The sequence below is a fragment of the Dendrobates tinctorius genome, unplaced genomic scaffold, assembly GCF_039654945.1.
Source record: "Dendrobates tinctorius isolate UK_male_01 unplaced genomic scaffold, ASM3965494v1 ptg000246l, whole genome shotgun sequence".
Lineage (NCBI taxonomy): Eukaryota > Metazoa > Chordata > Amphibia > Anura > Dendrobatidae > Dendrobates > Dendrobates tinctorius.
The window spans coordinates 5,555,716-5,574,511 of NW_027361913.1; the positions used below are offsets into that span (position 1 = coordinate 5,555,716).

At 40.4% G+C, this 18,796-nt stretch overlaps 1 protein-coding gene across 3 annotated transcripts in view; it reads right to left on the minus strand.

The window, feature by feature from the left end:
• The window catches only part of KCND3 (potassium voltage-gated channel subfamily D member 3), a 749,684-nt gene that overhangs the window by 114,035 nt on the left and 616,853 nt on the right, over positions 1 to 18,796 (minus strand). For all 3 annotated transcript variants that reach the window (XM_073557285.1, XM_073557286.1, XM_073557284.1), the window contains 2 exons: positions 14,594 to 14,695; positions 6,107 to 6,199 (listed from right to left, as the gene is read on the minus strand). In XM_073557285.1, the coding sequence (XP_073413386.1) occupies positions 6,107 to 6,199; positions 14,594 to 14,695 (195 nt within the window). The remainder of the gene's footprint in view (positions 1 to 6,106; positions 6,200 to 14,593; positions 14,696 to 18,796) is intronic.

The following is an 18,796-nucleotide window of genomic DNA, read 5'->3' on the forward strand; positions in this document are numbered from 1 at the left end:
TGCGCACGGAATGCGACAAAATAACACATTACAGTCTATGGGAATGCAGGTGTGCGCATTTACATGCGCACGCCTGCGTTTGAAATTGCATGCATTGTAAGAGTTAACATGGCTAGAAACTGGTTAAAACGCAGCTCCTAAAAAACGCAAATGCATGCAAAACGCATCATGCGTTTTTTGTATGCGTTTGTATTGCGCACGAAGCGCAGCGCTAAAAAAGCTAATGTGAAAGTAGCCTAAAGAGAAAAATCAGACAAACTGAACATTTGAAAGTGGTCTCTTAATTTTTGCCAGAGCTGTATATATATATTTACATACAATGAGGAAAATAAGTATTTGATACACTGCCAATTTTGCAAGTTTTTCCACCGACGATAACAATTACAGACCTCTCCATTCCTTGTAAGTGGGAAAACTTGCAAAATCTGCGGTGTATCAATTACTTTTCTCCACTATATATAGATATATACATATATCTATATACATATATGGTAAAAAAAGAAGCCGCACTCCAATGCAATGAATCAAATATAAAGTGATTTTTTAATGTCCCATACTGGCAACATTTCGGAAATGTCCTCAAATGGACCGAAACGTTGCCAATGTGAGCGATTAAAAGAATCACTTTATATTTGATTAATTGCATTCATTGCATTGGAGTGCTGCTTCTATTTTTACCATCTCTGGAGGGAAGGTTTGCACCCTTACATTTTTTGCTTTTATATACATATGCAGTGTCAGACTTGGGTGCCAATGGTCCACCAATTACCAACTCTGGGGTCCCACTTTTCACCTACATGCAAATGTGACATTATCCTCATTCACAAATGTATATAACAATGAATTGGGTAGATTGCTAAATGAATAAGATGCTAACATATATTGCCAAGTACTGCTAATAGGAGAGGGTGGTGGCCCACTCCTGCGCAGGGGCCCACCTGAGGATTCTCCTGCTCTCCTGTAGGCCAGTCCAAGCCTGCATATACATATGTACATTTCTTTATCACTTATGCCCTTTCCTACAAAGGATTGCCAGTTCTTAGCAGTCTAAATTGATATTTTGATCCTTCCCAGTAGGCAAATCTCAAACCAGCAGTGAGGCAATTTGCAGCAAATATCACATAGCCAATTCACTTGCATTCGGGCAGGATAATAGTTTAATAAGAAAGCAAAGTCAAAATAAATAAAAATAAATCTATTTTAGATACACGGGCAAAATCATTCCAGTATAGTCAATTAGAAGCAAACATTTTTCCAACATGGACCATTCATATAGCATTGGCAAGCAATGCCATATAATAATGTAGATAAGCACAAATAAAAGTAAGCAAATGTGCTTGTCAAATTGACCTTGCTCCATTGAAATCCTTACAAATATTAATGTACATAGATAATGTGAATGTTCAGCATGAGCACATTATATAACCATGATGTAATGGAGAGATTAGACCTAATGTCAAAAGTGAGCATACATTATTTTGCAAGGTGAGGACCATCTGACTTGGGCACTATGCATTCACAGACGTTGCCATGCTTCTTTACAAACATATTTAGAATCAGTAGAATTCTGTGTTTGAATAGCATTGATTGGGCCCACTGAAGGAAATTATATTTAGAGTTCACGCTATAGATGTGTCCTTCTTTCCCTTTTTTTGGTCAAAGATGCATTGCGCAATATGACAATCTTAAAAAAAAATAAAAAATGTGATACTCTGTCTGGAGAGGTCTATGCTAAATGTGTCTGTGCGTAGACACCAAGCGGCTATGATCTAAATTGCAGTCTGTCAAAGGTTGTGGTAGCACATTGCAATACTGTATTGAACTTGTTTCATCCTTTCTGAAGTTACCCCCCCAAAAAAGTAAAGGTGAACACATCCATAGAGGTAGACAGAACATGTGCATGTCCCCGTTGTTTTTATTAGTGTACTTGAAGGACAAACTCTAGTGGCAAGTAATTGGCTCAAACGTCAGCTCCAAATGGGGGAAACCTTCTTGTGAACCTTTTGGGTCCATCGTTGTGTCAGAGCCCGGGTCACTATTAGATTCCCTGGTCCTCTAGTTGGCCAGTACCACCCTGATAGTCTTTGTCGAATCATTGTGCAAATCAATATTATAATTGCTAAAATTACAGAGAAATATCATATAAAACAATATGGCACTACATTTTTATGTTTAACAAGTCATTGCCGGCCAACAACAATAAATAAATTAGATCTTTTTGGAGAAATTATAATAAAACCTCAAGAACTGGTTGCATTAAAAATTACTGGGGTGAATTTAATTGCTAAAAAGTACGAAGATCATGAACTAAGGGTTATTTTAGGCTTATCTAATATATAAAGCTCAAGTGTATGTATGTATGTATGTATGTATGTATGTTTGTATGTATGTGTGTATGTCCGGGATCGGCATCCGCACCGTCGCAGCTACAGCCACAAAATTTGGCACAGTCACACGTCTGGACCCCGAGAGTGTCCTAAGCTATGTTGTGAGGTGAAATTTTAACCCCGCGCGTTCCAATTCACTAAACAATTTTGCCCCTATCTACATAATGGGGAAAAAGTGTGTGTGTATCAAGCCCTGCCCCTCATTATGGTGTCATAATGGTTGCCATGGCGATGCTGATGTCATCATAGGTTGCAAGCCCCACCGCTCACTATGATGTCATAATGGTTGACTATGGGATGGAGGATGTGTGATGGGTATATGGGCACTGGACTATGGGATGGAGGATATGTATGACGGGTATATGGGCACGAGATTATGGGATGGCGGATATGTATGATGGGTATATGGGCACGGGACTATGGGATGGAAGATATGTATGATGGGTATATGGGCATGGGACTATGAGATGAAGGATGTGTGATGGGTATATGGGCACTCAACTATGGGATGGCGAATATGTATGATGGGTATATGGGCATGGGACTATGGAATGGAGGAGGTGTGATGGGTATATGGGCATGGGACTATGGGATGGAGGATGTGTGATGCGTATATGGGCACTCGACTATGGGATGGAGGATATGTATGATGGGTATATGGGCACGGACCTATGGGATCGTGGATATGTATGATGGGTATATGGGCACGGGACTATGGGATGGAGGATATGTGATGAGTATATGGGCATGGGACTATGGGATGGAGGATGTGTGATGGGTATATGGGCACTCGACTATGGGATGGAGGATATGTATGATGGGTATATGGGCACAGGCCTATGGGATCGTGGATATGTATGATGGGTATATGGGCACAGGACTATGGGATGGAGGATAATTATAATTTGCTATAACTAACCACAGTTAGTTACTATGCCTGGGCAGCGCCGGGCTCTTCAGCTAGTTATCACATACAAAACAATTAATAAAGTGGTTTGTCCCAGCAAGACAGCAAATTATTATTATTTATTATGCAATTCTTATATAGTGCCATCATATTCCACAGCACTTCACAGACATTATCAGTTTTGTGTTACAGCATTGCTGATAATTGTCATGGGATCTGCCGCTGAGAGTCCTGGTGATCAGCACTACACGGTAGCCTTGAATTCAATAGAGAACCATGTTCTACATGGTATATGAACTCCTCCCTCATCCTCATCCTCCATTCATTGTGACAACATATCAAGAGTTTTGAGTACAAAAATATATTGGGAATAAGGAGTTGTCTCATGAAGAAAACTCCTATCCAAATACTCTAGGAACATCATAGGTGGTGTCCATCACTTAGACTCCCTTCATGACCCACCACAGAACAAAACTGTCCTTAAACAGATAGTTGTCCTTTCCCTAACCAATCAGCTAGGAGAGCTGACTCCAGTGTTACCAATCAATTGCCTGGTGATCATGGTGAGACAGTACTTTTAATGGACATGGAGTGGTATCGCCTTTGTCTTTAATAACTCCTTATTTTGCATGGAAGTTTTTATATCGAATGTTGATAGCACTGACATGTGTTAAAAACATAGAATATTACTGTACTAAAGATCATGAATTAACAGGCAGTCTCAGAGTGGCCTGAGATCTTCGACATAAGTCATAATTGGGTTAAAAATTTGCATTATATTGGATAACACATCAGTGGATAGTGGGGGTGTAGATGACTGACCTTCACTTTGCCTTCTCTTTTTTTGGCACAGCAAAGGATAGTGAATCCCCACTCCCTGAGATCAGAAGTTTAGCTAACCTTTATGTACAGACCATAAAATCTCAATTATATTTAGGGTTTGCTAAGTGTTTCTAAGTCAAACACGTGGCAACGGTCTTAGAACTAAAACACATAGCGCTGATGGCAGATGTTTATTGATCGTATATTTTTAGTCATGGACTTTATATGCTGAGGTTTCAGAAACACTTGGAAAAATTGTATTCATAATATTGATACTGTACTCCCAGTAGGAGCTTGGCTGAAAAAGAGAATCCCTGCATTTTAATCCATATATTTCCACTGTTAAGGCAAATGTAAGAGGACCCTCTGCTGACAGAAAGAAATGATACATTTCAATTTGCCAGCAATAAATTGCCCAGGCTTGGTAATGCGGAGTATGAAAAGATGCAGAGAACATCTAGCGGTGCGCTGCATAAACCAATCTTGACTTAATGAAAGAGCAAAAGCAAACATTGTTCCACGTTCCAGACAATTTTATGTTGATTTCATTTCTTTCATGAGGACATTGTGCAGTCTTGTGTTCCCAAGCCAGAGAACCATTGCTCGCAAATAAAAAACCTCAGGAGAGACATTCGTACATAATCCTAATTAACTTCTGGTGGTGGCAGGGGTGGGCGGGGGGTTCTACTTACAGCACACTGTTTCTTAGCTTTATATTGACATTATGTTTCTATGCCGGCTATTAATAAAGCCCTGATATAATAAATATTATATGGGGGTTAGGGACTTTTATTGATGGCCTATCTTTGGATATTTAATTAGTGGTAGCTCAACCCACTTCAGAGTCAAAAGGAAAAAAGTCCAGCTGATTCACCAGCAGCGCACGGATCACACGGCCGGTGGGCAGCAATAGTAGAGGGCAAAGGAAATCCATCTCCCATGATCCAGAAAAAAAGGCTTTATTCAAAATTTCAAGGAAAAAGAACATGACAAAAGAGCAAAATATGCAACGTGTTATGGATCATTTATGATCCTTCTTCAAACAATGAATGCAATTAAGAAGGATCAAAGTGATCCCAAACGTAATCCAGGGCCCTCACTCCTCTTGGTATCTGTTGATTTATGTGATTATTGTTATTCTGTCATGTCTTTTATTGTCTGTACAAGTCTCCTCTAAAATGTAAAGTGCTGTGGAATATGTTGGCGCTATAGAAATAAAGTGAATATTATTATTATTAGTATATCCCAGCAATTCACGATGAGAAAACGGATATTCTGCATGTTTTTTAAATTTATTATTATCTATAGGTTTTGAGGGTGGAGTTGCTGTTTACCTACAAAATTGTTACTGAAAAGACCCATAAAAGCCATGTACGTGTTACAGAGTCCATAAATGGACCCCAAAGGCCGGACTGGACTTACCGCCGCATAGGCATATAAGAGCCTGTTGGTTATGGTTAGGTGTCCCGTTGTAGGGCTGAGCATTGTGGTCTGAACATGGATCAGTGAAGTTAGCCTAAGCGTAAAATAAATACCATGGAGCTAGCACACAAATTTGCACGTATTGATTTTAATTCAGATTTTAGTATTTGCACTGCAATTGGGCACCCTTGAATATGTTGCAGGCTTTACACTCTTGAGGATGAGAACTGACAATCTAAGACTAGCTCTGTCTTGTTCCATCTTGGAATATTTGAAGGTCATATCTACAGAACATGTAACCTTGGAAGTAATATTTACATTACCCTGTCCTAGGACTGGTGGAAGAACTAATGATTAGGACGTATGTTGGAGACCCCCTCATGGATTTCAAACTAGCAAATTGTATACTGCTGTGTTGTTCTATATGAAGACCTGCAGAGATTCGCGGCATGCATTGGACTGGTTACAATAAAAGAATTCCAATTCATCTGTGGGACAAATGTAGGTAAAGACGCTGAGAGACACACGTAGCGTAGCACATGGCGTTATTGGCCGCAGTGGGACTTACAGTTGTCTTTTCCAGGCAGTGCAGCAGGTGGTGGTGTTGACTTTCTATCAGGGATGTTGATTTTCCTATCTGCTGCTCTTCCTCCGTGGAGCCCTAAACAGAGACAGAGCTTATCATTAATGCTTTTAATAAAACCAAACTGTGAAATAAGGGATCAGAATGGTTCTGCACTCTGACTTGTAAAGTGGATTGTCCAGCTACAGGTTACTTTTTAGCTGAATATGCTTGATAATCCTTCCTCCAAATCCCTTCTAACTGGTTCCTTCCACTGCTCATAAATGCAGACCAAGTTTCCCTATGATAAATGCCGTCCAAGAAGAAGTCGTTAAGATTCATTTTTTAGTTCTGAACATACACAGTGACTCCGAATCACTGAAAAAACAGATGCATGAGAAAATTAACCTGTCCTTTTCATAGCTGGTGCCGCTATCATGCTGTCGACCGGCAGAAAATACATATAGCAGAAAAAAGTGGATCAGCACTTCCATGAGTAGATAAAATCTTCAAGCTTTATTCTACAGTATATAAATTATAAAATTAAAATCCACATGATGATGGTAGAAAAACGCTCTGACACATTACTGGCGCTCATTGTGCCCTCAGGCCAGGGTCACACTTGCGAGAAACTCACACGATTCTCGCGTCTCAATATCTGGCACAGCCACCAGCACTTGGACCGGAGCGCTCAGCTGCAGAGAAATACATGCAGCCGCATACTCCGGTCCCGAGTGCTGGTGGCAGTGCCGGGTATTGAGACGCGAGAATCGTGTGAGTTTCTCGCAAGTGTTATCCCGCCTTAGTCACAGAGTATTCATCATTTGCAAATTATTGCATACACTTTTTTTTATCTTGTGGCATTCAATTATAGATTTTTTTTGCATGAAATTCTTTTGTTCTTATTTTATTCCGACTACTCCCCTGAGTATTAGTGTTAATTTTTATTGTCTTATCAAGGGAGTGTTGCCCAAAGGATTATCTGGGGATGTGCTCTGCATAATTGCCCTGCAAAAATCATATAAAGTAGCACTAAATAAACAGGCACACATCTCTGGAAAAGATTGGCCAAATAATAATTTTAATAAAAACAACAACAAAAGCAACAACAACAACAAAGAATAAAAAAAGAGCAAAAACTGGTGACTTTTTTATTAGTCAAGTAGTTTTTAATAAGTTTTCCATAATGGTGTAAAGTTAAAAGAATGTAAATAATTTTACTTACACAAAAGGAAAGGGAAGGGAAAGGGCAAGGGAGGGGATAAAAATATGAACAAAGAGGAAAGAAAGGTAAAGAGGGAAATGAGTCAATTGTTATTTAAAATGAAAGAACAAACATATGGGAAATATGGATACCAAAGCAAATAATTACTTAGGAAATAAGTGTAAAGATGTTGAGAATTTCCCATTCCAATGTAACCAATTTCTTTCACAATTCAGCATGTTTCCATCTCTAAAAACATGGTTGTGCATGTATATTTCATGGGTTGCTACTTTTTCAATGATAATGTCAATCAAAGAGATGTCTTTCCTCTTCCAAAAATTATCTATCAAGTGATTTGTGGTGATCAAGATATGTGGAATGATAAATTGATAATCTTTAAAGGGGTTGCCCACTACTAGGACAACCCCTTCTTGATCTAAATGTTTGGTCCCAATAAAATAAAAAAGCTTATAGTCACCTCCCATGCCGGTACTATTCCAGCCGTGCTGAAACTTGCATTCCCGGGGCTCACATGCGGTTGTTACGACACGTGAGTGTGGTGCCCAAATCAGCACTGACGTCACTGGCCCCACTTTCTTACGAATTGAACATGAAGAAGTCTGTGCTGCAGCTTTACGCTCACTTCTTCTTCATTTTAAATTCATATGAAGTCGGGGACAGCAACGCCAACGCTGATTGAGCGCCGGGCTCACGTGTCGTAACAGCTGCACAAGAGTCCAGGGAACGCGAGTGCTTACACCGTTGGAACGGCACTGGCATGGGAGGTGAGTATAAGCTTTTTTTATTGTATAGGGGCCAAACATTTAGATCAAGAAGAAGTTGTCATAGTAGTGGACACCCCCTTTAATCAGTTTATTAATGACTAATGACAATATAGCCATTTGTGAAGTAAGAATAATACTACTGCCAGTAACATTGTAGATAAGTGTCTTTATCTGTTTGAATAGATTATTAATCATGCTACATTCCCAGAACAAGTGCTTTAGCTTCCCATTATGACCGCAATGTCTCCAACATTTTGGGGACTGAAAAGTAAAAAATCTTACTAAATTTGGAAGGGGTCAAGTAACAACAGGTATGCACTTCATAATGTGTCTGATTTGTATGAAATTCTTAAAGCTTTTTCCAACACAACGGGTTCAAAACTTGTTCTAAGATCTTTTTTTTTCCCAATTTTTTATATTGGTAGCCTTAATAAAGTACATATCATTATTAAAGTGTTTGTATGTATTACTAGTCTTCTAGTGTAGGGCATTGTGGGGTTCCTTAAGTAGGGAGTAGATCAGTTTCGGTATGGGAGGGTTTTTATCATTTTTTTTTCATTGAAATCATTTAGATATCTTTTTATATCAAGATATATTACAAAGTCAATACAAAACTGGTGACTTTTGACCTGGTGACAGGTTCTCTTTGAATAATTATTGGGGGCAGACATATTTTCTATTTTGAAGCTACAGCAGTTATTGAGATTTTCAGCACATAAGGAACCTGACCTATTGTTTTTTATGGGAACATTTTGTGGCATGCATGTGTCTTCTGTATATATTGATGATACCTTTCATTGTTATCTTGTTATCTTGTCTGTGATGATAAAGAGTTGACTGATGAGCTGTACAAAACAGGAAATATCTGCCTAATACTAGGACTTAATGACCTGGGTGAAAACTGTAATGATATGAGATCAATATTCCAGTTTTTAAAATAAATAGTGACATGGAAAATAAAAAGAATGCAATATTTTTATGTGATTAAAATACAACTTTTTTTTAAAGGGAAGCTGCTGACGGAGGCCGCATAAAGTAGGAGGGTAGGAAAAGTCACTGCAAGAAATTTTTAGCCATGGCTTATCTCTTGAATTACAAAAGGGTCCAGTGTTAACACCTTCACCACCTTGGGTTTTCTGTTTTTAAGTTTCGTTTTTTGCTCCGCTTCTTCCTAGAGCCATAACTTTTTTATTTTTCCATTAATATGGCCATGTGCTGGAAAAGTTGCGGGTTCAGTACCAGAGCCCGCAGCAAACAGGGAGAGGCAACCTTACCTATACAAAACCCAAGCCAATAACATGATTGTTGAAGCATTTTCCAAGTCACGGGTCAACTTAACAAATGACTTTATGTTCAATGCTTAGTCATGGTGTACTGTACACATAGACATCCTGTCATAAAGAAATAATAGTGGGGATGGTATTACTTGGGACTTGACCCTCTACCATAAACCAAATGAGGTAAGAGCAATATTTATCTGTAGAAAGATTCCCAGGGGCTGTTAATCTTTAATGGCAAGATTTTGAGGAACAGTAAAAGTTATGTTTCCTATCTCATCTCTATTTTACTGTAATACTTTTGCAGGCTGCTGAAAAGATGTTGGATCACATTGTTCCTATTAGAAATGGATGATAAAGCTGTAGAATCCCGCTGTAATGGTTAGTTTGATGGCAGTAATATATTTTAGGACTGCATATTTCACAAGTGGCTATTGAGAATGAGCAGAACTGAGACCAAGATTTAAAACTTTTACATTTATAGGTGTTTGATAAAAAAAAATTCTGGAGTAAAGGATGCAAGTTACCAAGGAGAGTGCAAGGGGTTAATGCACTGCCATTACCGGACATAGCAATGGAAGAAAACATTTTAATAATCTTGCTAAACTCTCATAGGACGTCCATCACAGAGCTAATTTCATAGTAGTTACTACATAGACGTTTGTATTGCATTGTTTGGTGATGCAATGGGATAAAAATTCTTCAGCCTTTCGTGATAGTTAAATGAAATAATGAGAAATATGCTGCGGTTAATGACTGTATCCCTATTTCATATCTAGTGCAAATCCTGAATTAAACACCCACGTTCTATCTATAATCCCGGCACACTTGGGAATATGGTGTGTATTGTTCATCACATTTCTATGCCAAGCTGTTCATCATTCCAGTTTTTCCCCTCTTGGCAGAACTTTATTTCACTATTTATTGCTGCTCATTAATGACTTTGAATAAGATGATAATTTTGCGATCTAAACAGAAGTGCGGCAGTAACAATTGACTGGCAAAATTTGGAAATATGTAGTCTGTTGGGACGTGGGCATGCTAGCCATGTTAGAAACTGTGCCATGAAGCCACTTTGCCTTGACAATGGCATTACATTGCAGAGCTAGGGCAGCAAACGGAATCTTTGCTACATAAAGTCTAATTACAACTTGGTGAGCGCTGAAAAAAATCCATATACCGCCAATAAAAGGTGATTTCAATTACACTTAAAATTGTAAAATAAAACACAGGTGCACAGTTGCCGTTATCTTCTGTATGCCAAATCTGAGAGTGCATTCCTATAAAACAAGATTTCTATAAAAAGCTATTAGTGGGTACTTAGGCTGAGTTCACATAAGCGTTCAGGGGCTTTGCGGAGGGCTGTGTACTTCCTCTGTTAAGCTCCGCCTACTTCCGCATACTTCTGCGTGCGTCCTGCATGCCTATCTTTAACATTGGGTAAGCAGGACATGCGGATGTATGCGGTGCGTTGTTTTGACGCTCCCACTGACCACACGGAAACGCAAGAAGTTGAGTTTTGTGCGTATGGCGGATGCGTCAAAACGACACATCCGCATACATCTGCATGTCCTGCATACCCAATGTTAATGATAGGGATGCAGGACGCATGCAGAAGTATGCAGAAGTAGGTGGAGCTTAACAGAGGAAGTACACAGCCCTCCCCAAATCCCCCGAACGCTAATGTGAACTTAGCCTAAGTGTACCCATTATGCAGTAATCATCAATGACTGTGTTTGTTTATCAGTTATACAGGGTGGGCCATTTATATGGATACACCTGGGTGAGCCATTTATACGGATAAACCTAAATTAAATGGGAATGGTTGGTGATATCAACTTTCTGTTTGTTGCACATTAGTATATGGGAGGGGGAAAACTTTTCATGGTGGGTGGCGACCATGGTGGCCATTTTGAAGTCGCCTATTTTGGATTGCATCTTTATAAATGGCCCACCCAGGTGTATCCATATAAATGGCCCACCCTGTATTGTTCATCTAGCAGGTAATATTTGCCTGCCCCATACAAGACAGCATATTTTGTGCAGCATGGACAGTTATTGAAAATTATATCAGAGTTTTTTTTATAACTGTCTTTAAATGTCATTTTTAGGTTGTCCTCTTTGACCATACTTTGCAGAAATGGTGGTGTATCATCAGACTGTTCTAATTCCTATATAATGGCAGTAATGATAGATAAGTGACATAAAACAGCTGTCCCCTAACATTGCACACGGTGTGTATTTTTTAGATGCAGCTTTAAACTGTCTCATCTGCCTCCTGCTTGTCATGGGTTTCTCCCTGTCAGCTTTTACAAACATGAGACAGTTGAAACAAGTTGAAGCTTATCATTGAATAGACTCATTTACTGATCTTTTATTCAAAATGAAACATTACATTTCGGGATGTATGTAAGAGCATTTGGAAAACCTAGCTAAGTGCAGAATAAGGGCTTTGAGAGCTCTCAAGATGGATGTGTTACGTGAGCATGTTGTCCTGTAGTTCACATGAAGAGAAGACAAAGGGTACTGGACTGAGTATGAGACTGAGATTACATTACAAATGTACCCATAATAAAAGAGCAAATAAAGTCTGTGGAGCCTCATTTAAGAGTCTCAAACACGGAACTAGCCAGATCTTCCTCCAGGGAAGGACCCAGCCAAGGGGTGGCTCCATTTGGAAATCACCATTACCACCATATTAAGTGGCCCTTTAAGTCAATATCCAGCTCTTTACGAGTTTACAGATATGACAAGGGAAATACCAAGGCCAGGTGTCCTTCCACAGACAGCTGTTTCAGGGTGTTGCCCCTCATCAGTGTGGAGTAGGATTCTGGCTAGGTGGGAGCAATGCCTAGTAGATCAACATCACGAAACAATCACTGACCTCAGGGAGACAAGTCAAAGAAAACACTGCGGCAGCCAGCAAAGGCGCTCAATCAGTGAAATCCTAGGTGCATTGCTCCTTGGGAAATACAAATATGCAAATAAAGTCCATGGAGCCTCATTTAAGAGTCTCAAACATGGGACTAGCCAGATCTTCCTCCAGGGAAGGACCCAGCCAAGGGGTGGCTCCTTTCGGAAACCACCATTACCACCATATTAAGTGGCCCTTTAAGTCAATATCCAGCTCTTTACGAGTTTACAGATATGACAAGGGACATACCAAGGCCAGGTATACATCCACAGACAGCTGTTTCGGGGTGTTGCCCCTCATCAGTGTGGAGTAGGATTCTGGCTAGGTGGGAGCAATGCCTAGTAGACCAACATCACGAAACAATCACTGACCTCAGGGAGACCAGTCAAAGAAAACACTGCGGCAGCCAGCAAAGGCGCTCAATCAGTGAAATCCTAGGTGCATTGCTCCCTGGGAAATACAAATATCCAAATAAAGTCCGTGGTGCCTCATTTAAGTCTCAAACGTGGGACTAGCCAGATCTTCCTCCAGGGAAGGACCCAGCCAAGGGGTGGCTCCTTAAAGGGCCACTTAATATGGTGGTAATGGTGGTTTCCGAAAGGAGCTACCCCTTGGCTGGGTCCTTCCCTGGAGGAAGATCTGGCTAGTTCCGTGTTTGAGACTCTTAAATGAGGCTCCATGGACTTTATTTGCATATTTGTATTTCCCAGGGAGCAATGCACCTAGGATTTCACTGATTGAGCGCCTTTGCCGGCTGCCGCAGTGTTTTCTTTGACTGGTCTCCCTGAGGTCAGTGATTGTTCCATAATAAAAGAGATCAGAGGGCAATAGCTTGAATATTGCCAGTAAATTAGCCTTATATGTGCAAAAAAATGTGCTTAGCTACTGCTTTGAAGGGCTTGTGTCTTGCAAATAAATGGTTAAAATTACAATGTGCTTGAAGAATAAACATATTTAGAATTTACCTTTTGTTAAAAATCCTTTCTGTTTTCAAGAACAAAGGGATTCATAATTTTAGAATTTACAGCTCATTGCCTAGGTTACCTATCACCTCTGGACTGGTCTGGTTTCCAAGGCAACAAGCTTGCGCTTTCAAGCTGTTTGATATAGGGTTTGCAAGAAAGGGACCACCAGGGTCATTGTGTCCAACTCCCTGCTCAAAGCAGGATTCACTAAATCATCCTAGGCAAATGTCTGTCCAGCCTCTATTTGAAGACTTCTATTGAAGGAGAACTCACCACCTCTTGTGGCAGCCTGTTCCACTCACTGATCACTCTCACTGTCGAAAAGTTTTATCTAATATCTAATCTGCATCTTCTCCATTTCAGTTTCATTCCATTGCACCTTGTGTTTCCATGTGCAAATGAAAATAAAGATGATTCTTCTACAATGTGACAGACCTTCAGATATTTGTAGACAGCTGTTAAGTCTCCTCTTAGCCTTCTTTTTTTCAAGCTAAACAAATCCTTTAACCGCTCCTCTTAGGACATACTTGGCAGTCCGCTCACCATCCTGGTAGCTCTTGTCTGTTAGTTTCAGAGTCACCAAGCTTCTCTGATTCTGCAGAAGCAAAGTTGCCTCTTCTAGCAGCATTGAAGAGCACACAGTTCAGACCAGTGACTTAACCATGTCAATCTTCAGGAGTGCACCCCCCCACAACCAGGAAGCTTGGAGGAAGCAGAGCAATGTGCTTCTGGATAACTAATATGAAATAACCCCTTCAAGTTTACAATGATGCTAACTACTCAAAGGCAAAATACATATGTCACTTTCCTTTATAATAAAGATTACCAGTGATATAATTCTCTCGTCTCCTATATCCACTTATTGGTATATTCACAAAGAAACAGAAGGACCGCACTCAATCGAGCTGGTGAAGAAATCGCTGGTTTATTGGCACATGCGGTACATGACGGTCGGGGGAGTGATACCAGGAGTGGAAAATGAGCTGACAACGGCCGTTTCGCGCTGTAACAGCGCTTCAACGGGTCATGACCGACATGTACCGCATGTGCCAATAAACCAGCGATTTCTTCACCAGCTCGTTTGAGTGCAGTCCTTCTGTTTCTTTGTGGATCTATTCAGCACTGTGGATTTCCAGGACCAGCACCCATGGCTGCCAGTCATCAGGTCTCCGGATACCGCACACCACCTGAGATTGCATGGCAACAGTGGTGCCGTCCGCGTTTTTCTTTTCCCACTTATGGGTATTTCTGATATACTGTATAATGCCAGATGCACTTTCCAGAATAATATACATTTGATATACCCTTTACATTTCTGTTAAACATGTACACTAGTCCGTGTACTCACCGCCATTTCCAGTGCTTCATTCAATAAGCCGTTCCTTTTGCTGTGCAGGTAGGCAGATGAAGTTCCTGTCTTGGCCACTCTTATCCTGGCAAGTCTAGCTTTCTGTGTAAGGAGAAAAAAACATGTATTGTCAATATATTAACTGCTATCATATTATTACCAGCAGTGTATAAGGGTGTGTGCACACGCTGCGGATTCTGCTGCGGTTCCGCAGCGGATTTGGCCCTGCGGATCTGCAGCAGTCTCTGCTGCAGTGTACAGTACCATTATTCCTTATGGGAAATGGAAACCTCAGTGCAGAAGATGCAAAATTTTCCGCGCGGATTTTCTGTGGTTTCTAAACCGCAGAAAGAATTGACATGTCAATTCTTTCTGCGGATTCCGCAGCGGTTTACCATCTACTCCATTATGAAGATGGTGAAACCGCAGGGCAAAACCGCAGGATGATCCGCAGATAAACCGCAGGTCTTTTGACCTGCGGATTTATCTGCGGATTTTGAAAATCCGCGCGGATCAATCCACAGCAGATTCCGCAGCGTGTGCACACAGCCTAAACATAAAAACATCATGTTCTTTGCAGAGTTGGATTTGAAGAGGTAACAAGTATAAAAAAGTAGAAACCTATTAAATATATCTACATGGATAAATTGGTGGAGAAATCGCTATCAACAGCCTTTAATGTTTTTTACATTTATCGTCGTCATCTGCAATTATTAATTTTGCAGTATCCCTTATAGCCACAGGTGAAGTCTGCGGTGTGACAGTGTCAGGTTGGCGTACTTAGGGCTCATCTGAGGATAGATATTATTTTAAAGGCTAAATCTCTAATTTTCAACAACCCATCTACACAAATCATTTGGATGACAAAAAGTTTTTATAACTTCACATAATTTCTATATCGTAATAAGACTTAAAAGTACATTGTTCTTTGTGGGCAACTCCAATGCTGAGGCTGTCAGTCAGTGCCGGGAGCGTGGTTACAGCTCACTATGCGCTGAGTGGTGACTGATGCCACCCTGCCCACCCCTATGACTGAAAGCCTGAGGCTAGCGGGAGAAATAATGTTCATCATTTCCTCCAAGCTGCGAGGCTATAAGTGCGGGCACCAAGCAGGTTAAGAAAGCTATTACCCTGCAGATTAACTTGATATATGCAGGTTAATAGCTTTTTTTAACATTACATGTTTCCTTTATATATGTTGTTTTGAATTCATTCAAGTTTTGTGAATGCAGACAATATGATAATAAAAAATCTTAACTCATTTGCAGACTCCCCTGCCGCTCCAAAGCCACCACTTCAGTGGTGATCCTTGATCTTGTTGACCTGTCCTACTGTGATAGATGATCACAGGACTTCTGTAGACTTAGTATAGGGCCTGAATGTTTGGCATATGAGTCCTCATGCCACTTATTGGCCTCAGTGGTCATGTGGCTTCACATGGTGGATTCCCCAATGCTCTAGTGGTGCCACTGCAGTGGTTTCCATCAGTGATGATCTGCCATACACGCACATGTACCTCATCTTTTTCTTACATGTTTAGTAATAGTGTTTTTCATGCATTCAATAATTTTAGAGCGCTGTTGAATAGTGTTTTGTATATACACATGTGACCACTGAAGCCAATCATTGGACTGGCCGAGATGTCCGAATGTTTTGGCATACGGCTTGTGGTGCAGTGACCACTATGTCCGCTAGGGGGCGCTGTGTGGGTGTTCCAGGATGGGCCTACAGTCACATCCATTGTGGTAATGGGTATAGGATGCTGAAGGATCATTATGTATCTCAAGGTAGGTGGCCTTGAGATGAAGACTTGCTTATGGGCTGATCAGCAGTGGCACTGATGAGCTGTTGTTACACTGTGTCAGCGAGAGCTATCTACAAACCCACCCAGGGGTGTGTTTAAGAGTGTCATAATAAAGTATATGTGTATGAATGCTTGAAGGACCTGTGATGAGGTAATAGCCATGTGACCCGGGGTGCGTGGCTACGGACCATATAAGGTAACCAGAGTAGGTCACAAGAGAGAGAGCACATGGATCTGATTGGGCCATGTGGAAGGTCCCGGCAGGCCTATGTGGAGGAAGGTTTGCTACCTTCCTAAAGACCACGTGCTGAGGCTGCAGACCCGGGGAGGCCTATGTATACTGGCTGTATGTGAGGACGGATAAGCCTCCTGTGTTTTGCTGAGGCTCCAAGACTGAGCCTGAAATCATGGACACTTATGCTTGCTTTCGCCTGAGCTAAAGGCTATTCCTTGTGTTATGTGCTGCTTTATGGGTTATGAAGCAATTAACCCTGTGAACTTTTAAAAGGAACGTGCCTCCTGGTTGTCTCCCGTCGCACCTAAGCGAGTTGAATCCCTACAGGCTGTAGAAGTCAGTATGTATGATATGTCATCACTGCAAGACCTAGCCATAAGACTGGCAGGGACTACTGGATGAAAGGGTTTTGCCTGATGATTTTAATTTTATCACATTTTCAGGTATCAGCTTTTATTTCATTTCATGAAAACTTCTTTAATTACCTTGCTATGCAATTGGCTCTAATGTATGTGTGTGCTTGACTTAGAGAAATTAGATGGTGAGTCACAATGAGGTCTGGGAGTTGATGCTAACGATTGCATTTTCTGTACGTCACTGCTTAATATGTTGGTGCTTTATGATCAAAAATTCAATGTAAGAAGTCTTTTGTCAATGACTAAAAGAAATAGCATGATGCCGGCTGAACCGATCGGGCCGGTATGATAATGTGCTTGAGATTCTGCACACTCCTCTATATCTGATAGAATGAATCAAGATAAAACTATCACAAGCATCAAACAGTTCAGCTTCCTTTCAACACAGATCATTCATTGCAGATAGTGGACGATTGCTTGTAATTTGCCTAATCAAAAGTCTTCTCTGTCGCTTGTATTCCTGTTGAAGAGAAGCCAGATCTTTTGCTATTCTTCTCAATCATAAAAGGTAAATCCATGAGAGCAGAACCTGTGGTAATTATATTTGGACACATTTTACATTGTAATCTTTCTGAGAGCTTGTGCAGAATTGCGCTTCTCTTCCTCTAATTATTATTAGTTAATTACATTTGGAGTTTGAAAAAGGAAGCAAAGGGTTGTAATTGTAGAGGTAAATATCACGGCTGTCACTGCTCCAAAAGTGGAAAATAATGAGCAGTTTGTGAATCGTCAGCATTTGTACTGCACGTTGAGCATTTCACTGATATATATTGGCATCCGCTATTGAATCCAAATCCAAACTTGCCCAGTAAGAACAAGCTGCCTGCTCTGCAAAGGGAATTTAGAGTAATAATGATTTACGCTATCTTTAAGCCTCATCCACACAACCATATTACAATGCTGAGTCGCAGGGTGCTTTACCTGGCTGGCAAATTTTAGCCTGGGGTGGCAATCACAAAGCAGTGGCCAACTTTCTCCTGCTTCTCTCTGACCACTGCATTAAACCAACAGGGGTAACAAGCTTTAAAAATAACAGTGGCTGGTACATAGATGTGGGAACAGAACAGAGCATGCTGCATAGATATGGGAGCAGAATTAACCTTGCTACCTACATAGATACAGGAACAGAACCAAGCTGGCTACCCAGATATAGGAAGTGAACCAAATGACTACACAGATAGGAGAACAGAACCAAGATTACTACATAAATGCGGAAACAGAATGGAGATTACTACATAGATACAGGAGCAGAACTATGCCTACTACATACATAAGGGAGCAGAACCCAGTATACTACATAGACATGGTAACAAAAACAAACTTGCTACACAGATACAAGAACAGAACCAAGCTTACTTCATCAATTTGGGAACAGAGCTATGGTTACTACATAGATACAGCAACAGAACCAAGTCTACTGCATACAAAACCAAAGTTACTACATAGGTACAGTAACAGTCAAGTTTACTGCTTAGCTATGGTATCAGAAACAAGCTTACCGTATAGATACAGTACCAGAACTGAGCTTACTACATAGATATGGTAATAGCCAAGCTTACTGCATATAAAGTGGCATGTAACAGTTTCGGCACACTTGTCAAAATTATTGTTGTTGTGTACAATTAAGCAAGTTGAATATGAAATTTTCTCTAAAAGGGCTAACTTTAAATATGACATTTCTTTTGTAATTTAGGCAACAAAATACATGTTTTTTCATCTTTTACATTTTAAAAATTACAAAAAGGAGA